Source organism: Sus scrofa, chromosome 16, assembly GCF_000003025.6.
Source record: "Sus scrofa isolate TJ Tabasco breed Duroc chromosome 16, Sscrofa11.1, whole genome shotgun sequence".
Classification (NCBI taxonomy): domain Eukaryota; kingdom Metazoa; phylum Chordata; class Mammalia; order Artiodactyla; family Suidae; genus Sus; species Sus scrofa.
In genome coordinates, this window is record NC_010458.4 from 76,324,758 (window position 1) to 76,338,465 (window position 13,708).

A 13,708-nucleotide genomic window follows, 5' to 3' on the forward strand; every position below is an offset into this window, starting at 1 on the left:
CACGAGGGGAGAGCCTGTGCTCAGGGTTGATTCAAGACTTCCGGCCAATAATTAGTTTAATAATAAGCAAACTGGAGAGCACAGATTGTGGAATGTTTGAGGAACCTGAAAACCTAATTGTTCTGTTTTATCGACAGGAAGTCCAACAGCCAGAGGTGACATGGCTTGTCCGGATCAGGCAGGTGTTAACACAAGGGCCATCGCGCCACCACAGCCTTAAGGGAAGGGGCCTGAGCTAGCTCCCCATGAGCGTAGACGCATGCGCTCTGCCTGCTAAGAGCAGGTGTGATGGATGGTGCGTCTGTTCTGATAGCCAGGCCGTTCCCGGGTCCACGCAGGGCGATCCCATCACTGCTGTCTGTCTGTCTTCCACGAGAGCCTGGCAGGGGAGCAGTTCATGTTCCCGTGGTTTTGCCGAGTGCCTTGCTCTGGATGGTGGGTGTGAGTGCAGGCGGCCCGGGGCCTGCTCTGGGCAGAACAGTCAGAGGCAGCGGTCGTTGCCAGCAGTTGCTGACCCGCTTCCCTCTGCCGTCTGAACCGTGTGGCCTGGGTGGGGGCTGGTCTTCATCCTGGACTTGGGATCAAAGACAGTGGCCAGAGCAGACTCCCGGGGATCAAAGACAGTGGCCAGAGCAGACTCCCGGGGAGCAAAGACAGTGGCCAGAGCAGACTCCCGGGGATCAAAGACAGTGGCCAGAGCAGACTCCCGGGGAGCAAAGACAGTGGCCAGAGCAGACTCCCGGGGATCAAAGACAGTGGCCAGAGCAGACTCCCGGGGACCAAAGACAGTGGCCAGAGCAGACTCCCGGGGATCAAAGACAGTGCCCAGAACAGACTCCCGGGGATCAAAGACAGTGCCCAGAACAGACTCACGGGCCACTGGCAGCCACGGATCGCACCATGCAGAGATAAGCCTTTGCCCTAGAAGCCCCTGAGACCCTGACGCTGTCCCTGCCGCCCCCAGGCTGACTGACGAGTTGATGTGGGGCGACTGAATGTTGAATTCACAGCGGCCAGAAAAGGGCACATGATCCAGTTGCCATCAGTGCCTCTAGACACCGAGGACTCGTGCTCATCCGGGGCTACGCCTTCTGGGTGGGTGGTGTCATGAGTGAGGCTGGGCCAGAGGAACTGTGCCAGGCAGGGCAGCAGGAGGCCCAGGCCGTGTTAGAGTCTAGCCTGGGCCCAGCTGCCCATGACCTGAACTTGGCAAAGGGGTGTGGAGCTCAGGCCCCAGCGATTCTGACTGGCCAAGGGCGGGAGCTGTGTTGCCGTCATTGCTGGTGGCCCTGGGGCCTCTGGCAAGTGTACAGGTCAAGCCGTCCTCTCATCTGGAGGAGAAAAAAGGAGCGTGCATGAAGGCGTCTGTCATGTGTGTAGGTGAGACGGCGGGGTCCCGCCCCGGATTGACTGTGCCCTCTTGTACCCTCCTGGGGATCCTGTTTCCACCTGGAAATTAACAAATAGGGCTTGCTGAAGCATGCACACCAAAAGGCTCTTTTGAGTTGAAATGGGTTGGAATTAATTACGAGGAACAAAGCCTGACTTCGAATATGTGCCCCCCAACCTACATCCTGCGTTTGCAAGTCCGATCGCACGCGGAGAGAGAAAGCAGTTCCCTGACTTGACAGCTTTGTCTTTTTGGTCCTTTCTCTCGGCATCTAAGAGACCATCAAGCAAGGCTCCAGCCCTGTGGCATCGGCCCTGGACCCAGCGACCCTACTCGCCCGGGAGAAGCATCAACCTAGCAGGTCATCTTGGGCTGTCGGAGCCCAGCTTCACTCCGAGGCGCTGAGTCAAGCATCCTGACCACCCCGGATGTGGCTGATGACAGAGCATCCGAGGAAACCAGCGCCCTCCCCCAGGTGCCAGGGCCCCATTTCTCCTTTTTAAGGCCCTCATGCTGGTCTCTGTGCCAGCCCTCGGGTCCCAGCGCAAACCTCAGAAGAAGCACGCGCAGTTCAGAAGCACGCCACACAATGCAAAATTTATTATAAAACCTCGGCAAATATAAATATCCAGGTGCCCTTTGGGATGGAGGTCACGCCGCGGTGAAGGAGTAAGAGCCGCAGAGATGCTGGCGGGGCGCCGGCGAGGCCCGCACGCAGCCTTCCCTCCGGAGCCGCTGGCCTTCCTGCTGAATGGCTGCTCCAGAAACACGCACAGTGGATGGAAGAATCTGAAACACCTCACAACGTGCAACACCGAAACACAGGGGCCAAGGCCGTCACTTGCTGGGTCCCCAAGCGGGACCAACCCTGAGCCCCCGTCCGGTCGGCGAGGGTTGGGTGGAACCAGTGAGTCTCTAATTCTGTCACTTGAACACGAAAAGCATGAGGAAATGGGTTTAAACAGGAAACATGCGCTTGCAAATAACTGAGAAAGAAAAAACAGCACATAGGAAAATTCTCTCCTCCAGCAGGTGAGTCTGGGAGGGACAGAAGCACCACTGAGAAGGGGCTGCATTTTCCCCGTTTCCAGAGCCGGGTCCCCCGCCAGGATGGAGACCGGCTCCCCCACCTGGGCCCCCGGTCTCTGTGCAGAGAAGTGGCCACTGGGGCAGGACGGGCCTGGGGACGCAGCCCGGAGCTGATCCCGCCCCGGAAAGGGGCCTCCAGGTGGGACCCGGCTGGTGTCCTTGGCAGCAGCTGCTTCTTTCTGGGCCGGCCCTCAACGACAAGGACCCGCAGTTCAGGGTTAGCACGTGCGGTGAGTGCCGCCTGCTGCCCAGTGTGCCCTGTGTCCCGGGGCCCGGCTCCACCTCGCCAGACCGTGTCCGTGCACCCAAGAGCCACTCGCACGCGTAAGTCTCTCTCACGCACACGCACGCACAAACGCAAACACACGTGCATAGGAGTTGGGTCCAAGAGCCCAGCATGATGTTTCCTGTCCTGGCTTCCATCTTGCTCGGATGCAGCACGGTGTGGACGCCCCGCTGGCTGTGCTGGAAGGGAGGAGGTGCCTTTTGTGCCCTGGAAGCGGCCGACGTGGTTCACAGGTTGGACGAGGAGCACGTCCGGCAGCACTGCGGGCTGTAGGAGGGGTGGCCGCACAGGCCGTGCTGCGGCACCAGGGAGCACCAGGGGGTGCGGTCCTCGCAGGAGGCGCCTGGAAGCAAGCAGACCCTGGTCAGCCACCACCCCAGTACCTGTGCTGCCACCAACAGTAACCGCAGCAAATCAGGGCAAGCCTGTCACTGCCCTGAAGGAAAGATAGGGAAGGCAGGAAGGCAGGCCTCAGGTCAAATGGACCCGTGGATCGTGCTTTTTTTTTTTTTTTTTTTGTCTTTTGTCTTTTTAGGGCCACACTGCCAGCACACGAAGGTTCCCAGGCAAGGGGCAGCTGCCAGCCTACACCACAGCCACAGCAACGCAGCATCCGAGCCACATCTATGACCTACACCACAGCTCATGGCAACGCGGGATCCTTAACCCACTGAGTGAGGCCAGGGATTGAACCCACGTCCTCATGGATACTAGACAGGTTTGTTAACCGCTGAGCCATGATGGGAACTCCCGATCGTGCTGTTTCTCACAAGACCCTTCTAGGAAGGTTCCTGCAAAGCTCAAACGGTCTCCTTTTTGTGCTAAACCCACCCACTTAACCGCTCATCCACCCCAGACAATGGGCCCTCTGTGGACGGGACCCCAGCTGCCGAGGCCCTGACTGAGCCAGCCTGCTCACTCTCCTCCAGCCCCGCGTTCTCTTCCAGAAACCTCGGCAGACGGGGCACAGTCCCTGCAAATATTCGAGGCCCCGAGGGCTTGTGCACAGGGACAGCGTTGAGAGAACTTCCAAGATAAGCCGGGCTCTCGTTTCCCTGGGGGGAAAAGGCCGTTTTATTTACATGTCTTCTTTGAATGTAGAGAGTAGCACTGCCCTGCGGAAGCAGCCCTGCTTTTTTAAAGCCAAAGAGATTTCATAACCATCGGGGAGAAGCCAGAGGTCACTGTGTGGGCCCTTTTGTGCAGGACATGGAGGAGGAGATGGACGGAGAACAAGTGGGCCAGACACCTGACCCCCTAACCCGCGGGCATCCTCCTCTTCCTTGGCTCTCTTAGGAACCACTCCAGAAATGGGTCAGCCCCCCCCTCCCTGGCAACGCCAAGGTCAAGCCCAGGGGCTCCCACACTCACCTCTCTTCTTGGCAACGGGGCAGAAGTGAGTGTTGCAGGCCTGGGAGGCTGCGGGCTTCTGCTGCACGAAGCAGCCCGAGGCTGGCCGGCCCCCCGCCAGGCACTGCACGGACCTCGTCTGCACGCCGCCGCCACAGCTGGCCGTGCACTGCGAGAAGCACAAGCAACAGTCACCCTGGGCCGCTGGGTCCTCGGGCCACCCCGTCTCCCCAGATCCCCCCCCTCACCAGGCTCCTTCCGGTGGTCCCCCCCACGACTGGTGGTGGGTGCTTGACCAGATTCTGGACTTTTCCCAGGTATGGACACTGGGGAGAAGAGCCTGCAAGTCTGAATGTTCTCATCATCAAGGGTTGGGTGGACACGAAAAAGCGGCACACATCTGGGGACACCATCTGTGGTCCTTCGTGGAATGCCGTCACCAAGCCAGCCTTTCTGCTGCCCCTGGCCGGGAAATGACAAGCCAGCTCCCACCGAGGCAGAGTGACACTGAGCCCCTTCCAGACTGGAGCACAGGGACCCTGGTGCCATTCAAGTCCCCCGGGGGGGTCACTGGAACGCTCCCCGGAGCGTTTCCTGACATGGAGGCTACAGCCCATAGCAGTGGCCCCATTTGGGACCCACTGCGGACAAGAAAGTGGGAGGGGACGTGGGCGATCAGACAGAGGAACTCAAACCCCCAAACCCGCAGCAGTTAATTTGCCCCCAAAGAAAGTGACTCAGGTCTAGATGGAATTATGTGAATCGTGCTCAAAGAAGGCTTTGGGTTCAAGAATGTTAAGAATGTAAGCAATTAAAGCAGCACCTGCAAAAGAGGCGGCATCAGATAATGTCTTGGATACCCTGGTGTGTGGTGGGTGAGCTAAACGGATGCTTAAAAACTTGAGGATAGGGCTATGCAGGTCTGGAGTGCATAGAATTCAGGCAGCTGCAGCCAAACAGTCAGTTCCCGCTGCTGCACACAGAGGCTTGGAAAGTGGCTTTTAAATCCCCCGGCGACAGGGACTCAGGGATGGGGCCAGTAAAACATCGTCTGCCCCTCGAGGGAGAGACGTTGGAACCAGAGCGTCCTGAAAACTCCTAAGCTGGAGGAGTTGGCCTTTCTTCTTTTTCCCTCTTTAGGAGAAAATCCAGGGCTTTCGCTGAGAAGCACGCGGTGGGGAAGGAACATTCCATGAAGCTTACCCTTCTCTTCCAAACCCATTTCAGAGAAAGTCATTGATAATTCGGTTTCAGGGTACAGCGAAGGCAACCAGGAAAGCAGCAACAGACGCGTGAGTTGAAGTCCTTTCGTCAGCTGGGGCAGCGTCTCCCTCTGGCTGAGGATCTCTTGCCCCAGGTGGAAATGCGGAGAGCTGGCTGGCATCACTGCATCACTTGAGCAACAGCGGGTGGTTTGATTCTTTTTGTCTTTGGCTCATTTATTCACAAAGAGGAATTGCTTCATAGGAGCTGTTCTGGGGTGTAGACACTGCGTGGGAACACAAGCAGCTGGCCGCTCCTTGGGGCGCTTACACAATACTGCTGCTGGCGCCACCCCCAGGTCAGTGGTTGTCAAGCTAGAGGGCGCGTCCGAATGACCCCCCGGGCTTGGGAAAGCAGAATGCTGGAACCCAGGCTCAAACTCGAGTGCCAGCAGGGCTCGGCCTGAGAACCTGCATTTTTCTAGCCACTGAGGGTTGGGTCACACCTAGAGAACCGGTGCCCAGTGAGTGACCAGAACTACACAGCAAACGGCCCTTCCTCTTTTGTTTTCTGTTTGCAGAACTGACTCGAGTCACGTTTAACCTAACGAGAGCGGTACAGCGAGCTGATGTGCGGCCTGACTGCAAGCATCCAATGAGCCTCTGGTGATGAGGCTGAGGTTCCCGAGTGGCCTGGCGGTCACTGCCATCTTTCAGTCCCATGGACTCCCCCTGCCCCCTGCCTTCTTCTGCTCCCCTTTCAGGGATCCATTTAAATGTCCCCGGTGCAGCCTCGGTGAAACCCTGGCGACCCCCTCCTCTGTGGGTGGGTGGGTGATGCTATGCCCAGCTGTTGAGGGGCAGGTGGTTGCCGAGCATACAGCAGGGATGTCCCCATTGACCCCGCAGCTGCCCATGTTCAGGTGCCTTCCCGACTCTCCCTTTGCTTCTGGCCCTTTAACCCCACGGACTGCCTCCTGTCGCGGAGGGTGGGGCTGGGGTGGGCCAGGGCTCCGCGAGGACCAGGGAACCAGAGGTGGAAAGGGTGGAGGCAGGGCACCGGGGGACGGCCCCTGAGGTCCGGCAGTGCTGGTTATCGCAGGAGGTAAGGGCCGTCGGGAGGACGGCACATGCCCGTCCGCACCAGGAACACGATGCAGACTGGCACGGCTGGCTCGGAAAGGGCCTCTCAGGCCGGCTCGTCCCGCCCCTCCCAGGGAGTCTCGGGAGGAGACACCCACTGAGACGGACGCTCCAGACACCGAGATGCTGCAAGGCCTCTCCCTCCTGATAGCCTGTGCGTGCCCCGTTCCCGCTGCAAGGCCCATGCTTCTAGGGAGACCTGCCACTCCTGCGCAGGATGTGCCACATAACCTCTGACTAGACGGATGGGAGAATTACTCTTTTTTTTTTTTTGCTTTTTTAGGGCTGCACCTGCGGCATATGGAAGTTCCCAAGCTAGGGGTTAAACTGGAGCTGTGGCCGCTGGCCCACACCACAGCCACAGAAACGCTAGATCCAAGCCACAGCTGCTATACTGTAGCTCATGGCAATGCCAGGTCCTTAACCCACTAAGCGAGGCCAGGAATCAAACCCACATCCTCATAGATACTAGTTGGGTTTGTTACTGCTGAGCCGCCATCAGAACTCCCAAGAATTACTCTTAATCATTACTTAAAAACCCCCAATTGTGCATTTTTAAAACAATGACATTTGCTTCTAGGTTTGTTTTAAATTAGAGCAACTAGGGTTTCCTGTCGTGGTGCAGCGGAAAAGAATCCGACTAGGAACAAGGAGGTTTCGGGTTCGATCCCTGCCCTTGCTCAGTGGGTTAAGGATCCGGCGTTGCCATGAGCTGTGGTGTAGGTCGCAGATGCAGCTTGGATCCCACGTGGCTGTGGCTGTGGTATAGGCCGGTGGCTACAGCTCTGATTAGACCCCTAGCCTGGGAACCTCCATATGCCGCAGGTGCGGCCCTCAAAAGACAAAAGACCAAAAAAATTAAAAAAAAAAAAATTAGAGAAACTACTCTCATTCATGTTGTTGGTCTTCATGGAAAGTGCTGGCGGAAGGTGATGGCTGAGCCTCTAAGTCGTGACGGACGCTCTGCTCGCTCTTCCTCACAGGTCAGGGTCCACCCTCCCGTTCACAGGAGCCGGTAACACTGGGGCTTCCTGCAGGGCCAAGTCCATCTCTCAAATGCAAATGCAACACCAATAGAGGAACATGCGTTGCTGGCAGGGCGTCAGAGGCTTGGCACCTGCGTCTTCCTTTGGTGAAGTCTCCTCCATGGGGACCCCGAATGTTCTCTCTTTATTTTTCACCGTGTGTGGGCCTGGCTGGGGGAACCGCCCCCCGATGTCTGGGGCTTCAGCCGCCGTGACTCTTCTCCCAGAGACCAAACGTCTTCCCAGTGGGAAAGGGTTAGCGCACATCTCAATGGCCGTATCCATCACCCCTCCTGCCCTAAATCTAGGTGGGACTATGAATTTTTGTGCAAATTCAGATGGTGGTGGATGGACTCCCTCCCACTCAGGCGAAGTTATCCATCGATGCCAACCAGGCAAGTTCCCCCGGGTGCTGCCATAATTCCAGGGAGGAGGGCAGATCATCAGAGGCTGGATCCAGGCTGCGGGGCAGCCCCGTGTGGCCGGCTGAATGCAGTCCCCCAGACCAAGCCTGCTCCAGCCTCCACGCGTTCTGTGTGTGACCCTGCATGAGGCTGCATATGCGGGAGGGCGTCTGACACAGCACTGCAGTCGTAGCTGCTGCAGGGGGAAACCCACAGGTCCCCGGTCAGCGTGCGCTTGGGCCGGGCAAGGAGTCCCAGAACAAGCCAGGGCCCCGGCACACACCTCGTCTCTGCCACGTAGAGTTAGACACACAGGCCAGCAGGTGTTCACACATAAGCCTTCCCAAGACCAAGCCAGTGCGTGGACCACTGGACCCTAAGCCCAAGCAACCCAAATGAGGGCAGCCAGTCCTGCCGGGCGAGGCACTGGGAGCCAAGACGCAGCCAGGGCCATTACAACCCGTGGAAACCCTATGGATCCCTCCCACTGCAGCAGGAATAACCTGCCCAGGGGCAAAGCCCAGCCTGGCACTGGGCCCGCATGTCTCCCTCGCAGGTTCCCACGGCTGGAGGGTCCAGAGCCTTGGGTACCAGAGCTCGTGGCAAACGTCGCCTTTGAGTTATTTCTCCCCAAAGTTATGTATGGCCTGGGAACGTAATAGATGAGTCAGACGGGATAAGATCTTCCAGGAGCTTATGATAAGAATGACTTATTAGACAGACTGAGCAGTTCAGGCTGGTGAAAACTATGCAAGACCTATTTTTAGGTTTTAGGTTTTGGTTTAAATTAAATACTGATAAACTTGTTTTTCTTCGGCTAAATTCGCCTGAGGTCTCTGAACGGAGCAGAGGTGGGTGGACCCTGGGAGCCTCAGTCTCCCGTTAACACAGGGACAGCGGTCTCAGGAGCCACCGGTCACCTCTCAGCGGTTCCTGGATCAGGGGACCGAGGGTCACAGGGCCTTGAGGTCTCCCCCTTGGAGGCCCACCTTCCTCCTGCTGGGGAAGCCCTAGTGGTGGCAGATCCCATGGGGTTGTCAGATCAGCTGCTGTCGTTCAGGTGCCCACAGTCCTCAGGCTTGGGGCTGGGCCAGGAGGAACAGGAAGGCGCAGAAGGCACAGCCCGTGGCCTTGGGAGCCACCCTTGGGGTGGGGCAGGGGTCAGAGAGAAAACACAGTGGGAGAAAGACACACGTGGAACCAACCTGGACCCTGTGGGACCTTCCTAGGGACAGACACCCCCAGTGGCCCCCACCTCTTGTTTGTAGAAAAGCTTTAGCCTCTAGGTCTGTTGTTGTTTTGTGTGTGTGTTGGAGGGGGATTTGTTTGTTTTTTGGGATTTTTTTTTTTTTTTTTTGGCCGAACCTGTGGCATATAGAAGTTCCCAGGCCGAATCAGACCTGCACCTGCCAGCCTATGTCACAGCCACAGCAACTCCAGATCTGAGTCACAGGACACAGCCATTCTGGGGGGCTTGCCCCATTCACGTTTGCTCAGATTTGCAGTTAACATAAACTTACAATCACCTGTTTCTTCCAGATCTTGTCTCCCTGATTCACACACATCACTGGGGGTGGGAGTGGGGGTGGGGGTTCAGCCCAGCTTTTAGCAAAACCATAACATTTCTCTACCCTTCACTGGGTGATGCTTTAGAATAATCGCAGGTGCCCTAAAAGGCCGAGTGACGTTTGGAGAGCACCTCAGGGAAGTAGCCCGGCTCTGCACCTGCTCTGGAGAGGAGGGCCTTGGATCTGGGGTAACCCCCTCCCAGAAACCACCCCCCCAACCCAGCCAGCCCACTCTCCCTTAGGAAACTTAGAGCTACCCCTACCTGAGACCAGGGCGAGGCAGACCAGCTGGCCCGTGGGGGGCCTGCGGCAGGGAACAGAGGGTGCTTGGGGCAAGGAAACAGGGCGCAGACGCGTTCTAGCTCCAGGTGGGGCTGTGGCAGGTGCAAGCACTTCTTGGAGGCCAGCTCTTGGTACTTCCCAGAAACGTACTTCTCAGCACATTTTAAGAACCTTCTCTGTGTTCCTCTCTCACAGGTAGCAGAGCACTGCAGAGAGAAGGGAACGGAAGCCGTGAGCAGAAGGTATTTTCAGGGGGTGGCGGCCTCTCATACAAAATCACTGCGTCAAGACGCCTCCTGAGTACATCAGCTGGAACATTTATATTTGTGGAAACATGCAAGGGCATTTAAGGGAGCTTGGCATTTTACGTATTCGTTTTTATTTTTAAAATTTTTTTGGTCTTTTTCTTTTTTAGGGCGACACCTGCGGCACAGGGAGGTTCCCAGGCTAGGGGTTGAATTGGAGCTGCAGCTGCCGGCCCACACCACAGCCATAGCAACTGGGATCCGAGCCATATCTGCGACCTACACCACAGTGCATGGCAACGTTGGAGCCCTAACCCACCAAGCGAGGCCAGGGATCGAACCCACATCCTCATGGATACTAGTCGGATTCGTTTCCGCTGAGCCACGACGGGAACTCCAGGACCTCGGTGTTTTAAAAGCCGTTACAGTGTCTGCCATAAAAAGGAAGGTCCTGAGGTCACAGTGGCCCAGTGTTGGGGGCGTTAGCTGGGGCGGGGCAATCAGAAACCCCGAGGAGAGTAGTTTGAGAGCCGCCGCTTCCCTGGGAAATTAAAACGCTGGGCTGTAACCGCTACTGGAAGGCACTGCCATGTAACACACGAGGGTATGAGGTAAGCCCCAGAGCTCCCGGATTAACACCAGCCAACTGCAGCCAGATGCTGGCCCCTAAAGCTGGGGCAGGCAGAGGGAACCCAGGGCGCACAGATGTTCCCGCGAGCCCTCGGTGTGAGCACAGACAGCAAACCCACTCGTTCCCACCAAGACCTGCTCCGAGCCTGAGCTGTCACTGCAGCCAGACCCTCTAGCCTGTGCAGGGGGGGCCCTGGGCAAAGCTGCAGCCTGGCAGAGGCTGGAGCCACCTGTCCCACAGCGATGACATAGAAGAGCCAGGCACCCTGTTGCACGGAAGGGGAGGGTCCTGCAGGTTGCTTTCGCGGAGGAGCCCAGGTGGCCACACCTGCAGGGGTCCTGGCCTCACGCACATGCTCAGGCGTGGCTTACAGGTGTGCTCTGTGTCCTGACGCCAGGATGGAGCTGGACGGGGCTTGCTGGGGCCACGCCTAAGAGAGGAGCTCTGGTGTTGTGTGTGTGTGTGGACACCTGCATATGTGAAATATTCAGGGTGAGGACTCCCCCAGGGACACCTCCGGGCACCATGCAGCCCACGTCGCTTCCTTCCTTGGTCCTTAGGACTCAGCCTCAGGGATACGCATGGCAACAACAGTCTTGTAATGATGGGGAAGTCCACTCCTAAAGACACCGAGGCCCCTGTCTCCGGTGAGAGGGGACCAGGAGTTCTTCGTTACCGGGGCAGGCTTGCTACAGTAGCAACTCGATTTGTACTTTTCAGTGGCGGAGTGAAGCGCTGTCTCACCCCAGTAAACGTCCTGCCTGGCACAACATCCCTTGCTCCATTCGTTCCTCCCCCCTGGACGGGGCACCATTCGAGGTGTGGGTGGGAATGGAACCCATGTCTGTCCCTGAGGGGCTTGGGGCCTGGGAGCTGGGGGCTTTCTTTCTGGGTGCAGCTCTGGGATTACAGGGCAGGTCCTGCGGGCGGGGGCTGCTTCTCTTCCGTGGGTGCTTGGCTTCCGATGCCCCCGGGCTTCACTGACCCCAGGCGATGCACACTCCATCACGGAGCTCCTAACAGGCTGTGCAGGCAGCCCCTGTGTGCGCCGTACCCATGAGGGGCTGGCATGGCCGCCTCGGTGTCCCGGGCATGGGGACAGCTCTGTCTGCTCCCCCATGTGGTGGCCTGGCACTCACCCCAGTCAAAGCAAGTCACGAAAACGTTAACCCTCCAAACTCACGCTTCCGAGTGTTGGTCCCGGCACAGCAGGGCTGGGACAGTCCCCTGACAATGCAAATGGGGGCTTCCTGGGCTTCAGCAGCACATGGCACTGAGCCAAACCAGCACAAGCCGTTTCTTCCCCAGTCAGAAGACCACCCACGGACGCTCATCTCAGGAAAAGGGGCCTCTGTCCCTTCCCTCCCCGGAAATGGCCACAGCTGTTCTGAGATGAGGTGGGGTCCCCACCACCCACGGTCAGCACGACGAAGGCCCCCCCCAACTGGCACCACTTCACCCATTCACCCTCTCTCAACCCCGAGGGGGTGATGGCCATGGACGGACCCTGGACCAGGTGCCCCGGGATATGACCTGAAAGCCAACTCATGCCAAGGCGAGGAGCGCCAGGAGGGGGTGCTGAACGCTGGTGGGGGGACAGGGAGGGCTGGAGATCCGGAGGAGAAGGAGCGGAAGCAGAAAAACCAGTCGAGGGGAGGCAACCGAGGGGAGAGCTGGTTGACTCAGCTCCACCTGGACTCGGAGCACCTACCTGGGACCAGGTGCACCTACCTGAGACCAGGTGAATCTTCCTGGGATCAGTGCACCTACCTGGGACCAGGTCCCCTACTTGAGACCAGGTTCCCTACCCAGGACCAGCACCTACCTGGGACCAGGCGGACACAAGCCACTGCAGCTTCCTGTGCTTGTGGCAGCGCTTGAGCAGACAGGCCTCGTGGGTCCTGGGCTTGGGCTCCGAGGTGCAGACAGCGTCGGGCAGCAGCTGCGCCCTGGCCGAGGGGTTGGTGCTCTTACAGGCCACGGACCGCTTCCTCCACCCCTTCCCGCAGGTTCTCGAGCACTGCACGGGAGGAGCGGAGTCAGCTCCCATGAAGAGTGGGGCAGACCGTGCTGGGGTGCCAGGTGCTGCCCTCCAAGACCCAGGGAGACCCCAGCCCCGCCGTGCAGGAGGGGCCCTGCCACCCCCCGCCAGCCCTGCCCCGTTACCTCTGCCCAGGGCCCAGTGCTCCACGCAGGTGGGCAACTCTGAGGGTGGCAGGTCTGTCGGCTGGAGGGCATGGGCTTTGGACAGAGGCTGGCTGGGACCCGCTCTGATTTGTAGTGTGCCCGCCGCATGCACTGGACTGGGCGGCTCTGAGTGCCCCCACCACAGGTCCGGCTGCAGGTGCTCCAGTTCCCCACGGACCAACTGCGGGGACAGAGAAACCTATGGTGAGGGATGGTGCCACCTCTCCAGAGGGGAGGACCAAGTCTGGGAGGTGGCACCAGCTGGCATTTCTTCCCACCTAGTGTCAACACGGGCAGTTATTCTTGGTCACCCCAGCAGTCTGCCCTGGCCCCCCCCAGCTTCTAAGCTCCCTGATTCGCATCCCCGATTATCTCGTTCCCCCCAATAAGGTTCACTTGAACTTGAAAATAACTCCGCTCAATACATTGTGTCTAGTCCTGCTCTAACTTTTATGTAAAAGGGAAAATTTCAAACACATAAAGACACCCTTGTCCTCATCCATTCAGTTTCAAAGATCATCAATTTACGCCCCACCCCTAGAGCATTCTGCAGCAAATGCAAGACGTAGTAACATCTCAATACGCATCTCTAAAAGAGAAGGATTCTTTGCTTTTTCAGTCTAGTAACTGCAACGCCATCATGACATCTCACCATTTTCTGATGACCCTTTAATGTCATTAAACACGCAGGGTTCCATATTCCCCATTATGTCATAAGTGTCTTTGCTGAACCTGCTCGTCTGACCTAGAATCCAAATAAAGTCCACACGTTGTAAGTGGTGGATGTCTTGCTCCTCTTTTAGTCTATGGGTTCTTGCTCAATCTCATTTTTATTCTCATCAATTTATTTGTCACAGAAAAGACTGTTCACCTCCCTGCGTCTCCAAAGCTTTTTTTTTTTTTTGG

General features: G+C 57.7%; 1 protein-coding gene across 1 annotated transcript in view; it reads right to left on the bottom strand.

The window, feature by feature from the left end:
• The window catches only part of ADAMTS16 (ADAM metallopeptidase with thrombospondin type 1 motif 16), a 164,333-nt gene continuing 152,585 nt past the window's right edge, over positions 1,961 to 13,708 (bottom strand). Inside the window, 5 exon segments of the mRNA XM_021076731.1 lie at positions 1,961 to 3,108; positions 4,137 to 4,284; positions 9,721 to 9,945; positions 12,441 to 12,635; positions 12,782 to 12,983. Of these exon segments, the coding sequence (XP_020932390.1) occupies positions 2,993 to 3,108; positions 4,137 to 4,284; positions 9,721 to 9,945; positions 12,441 to 12,635; positions 12,782 to 12,983 (886 nt within the window). The 3' untranslated portion in view covers positions 1,961 to 2,992.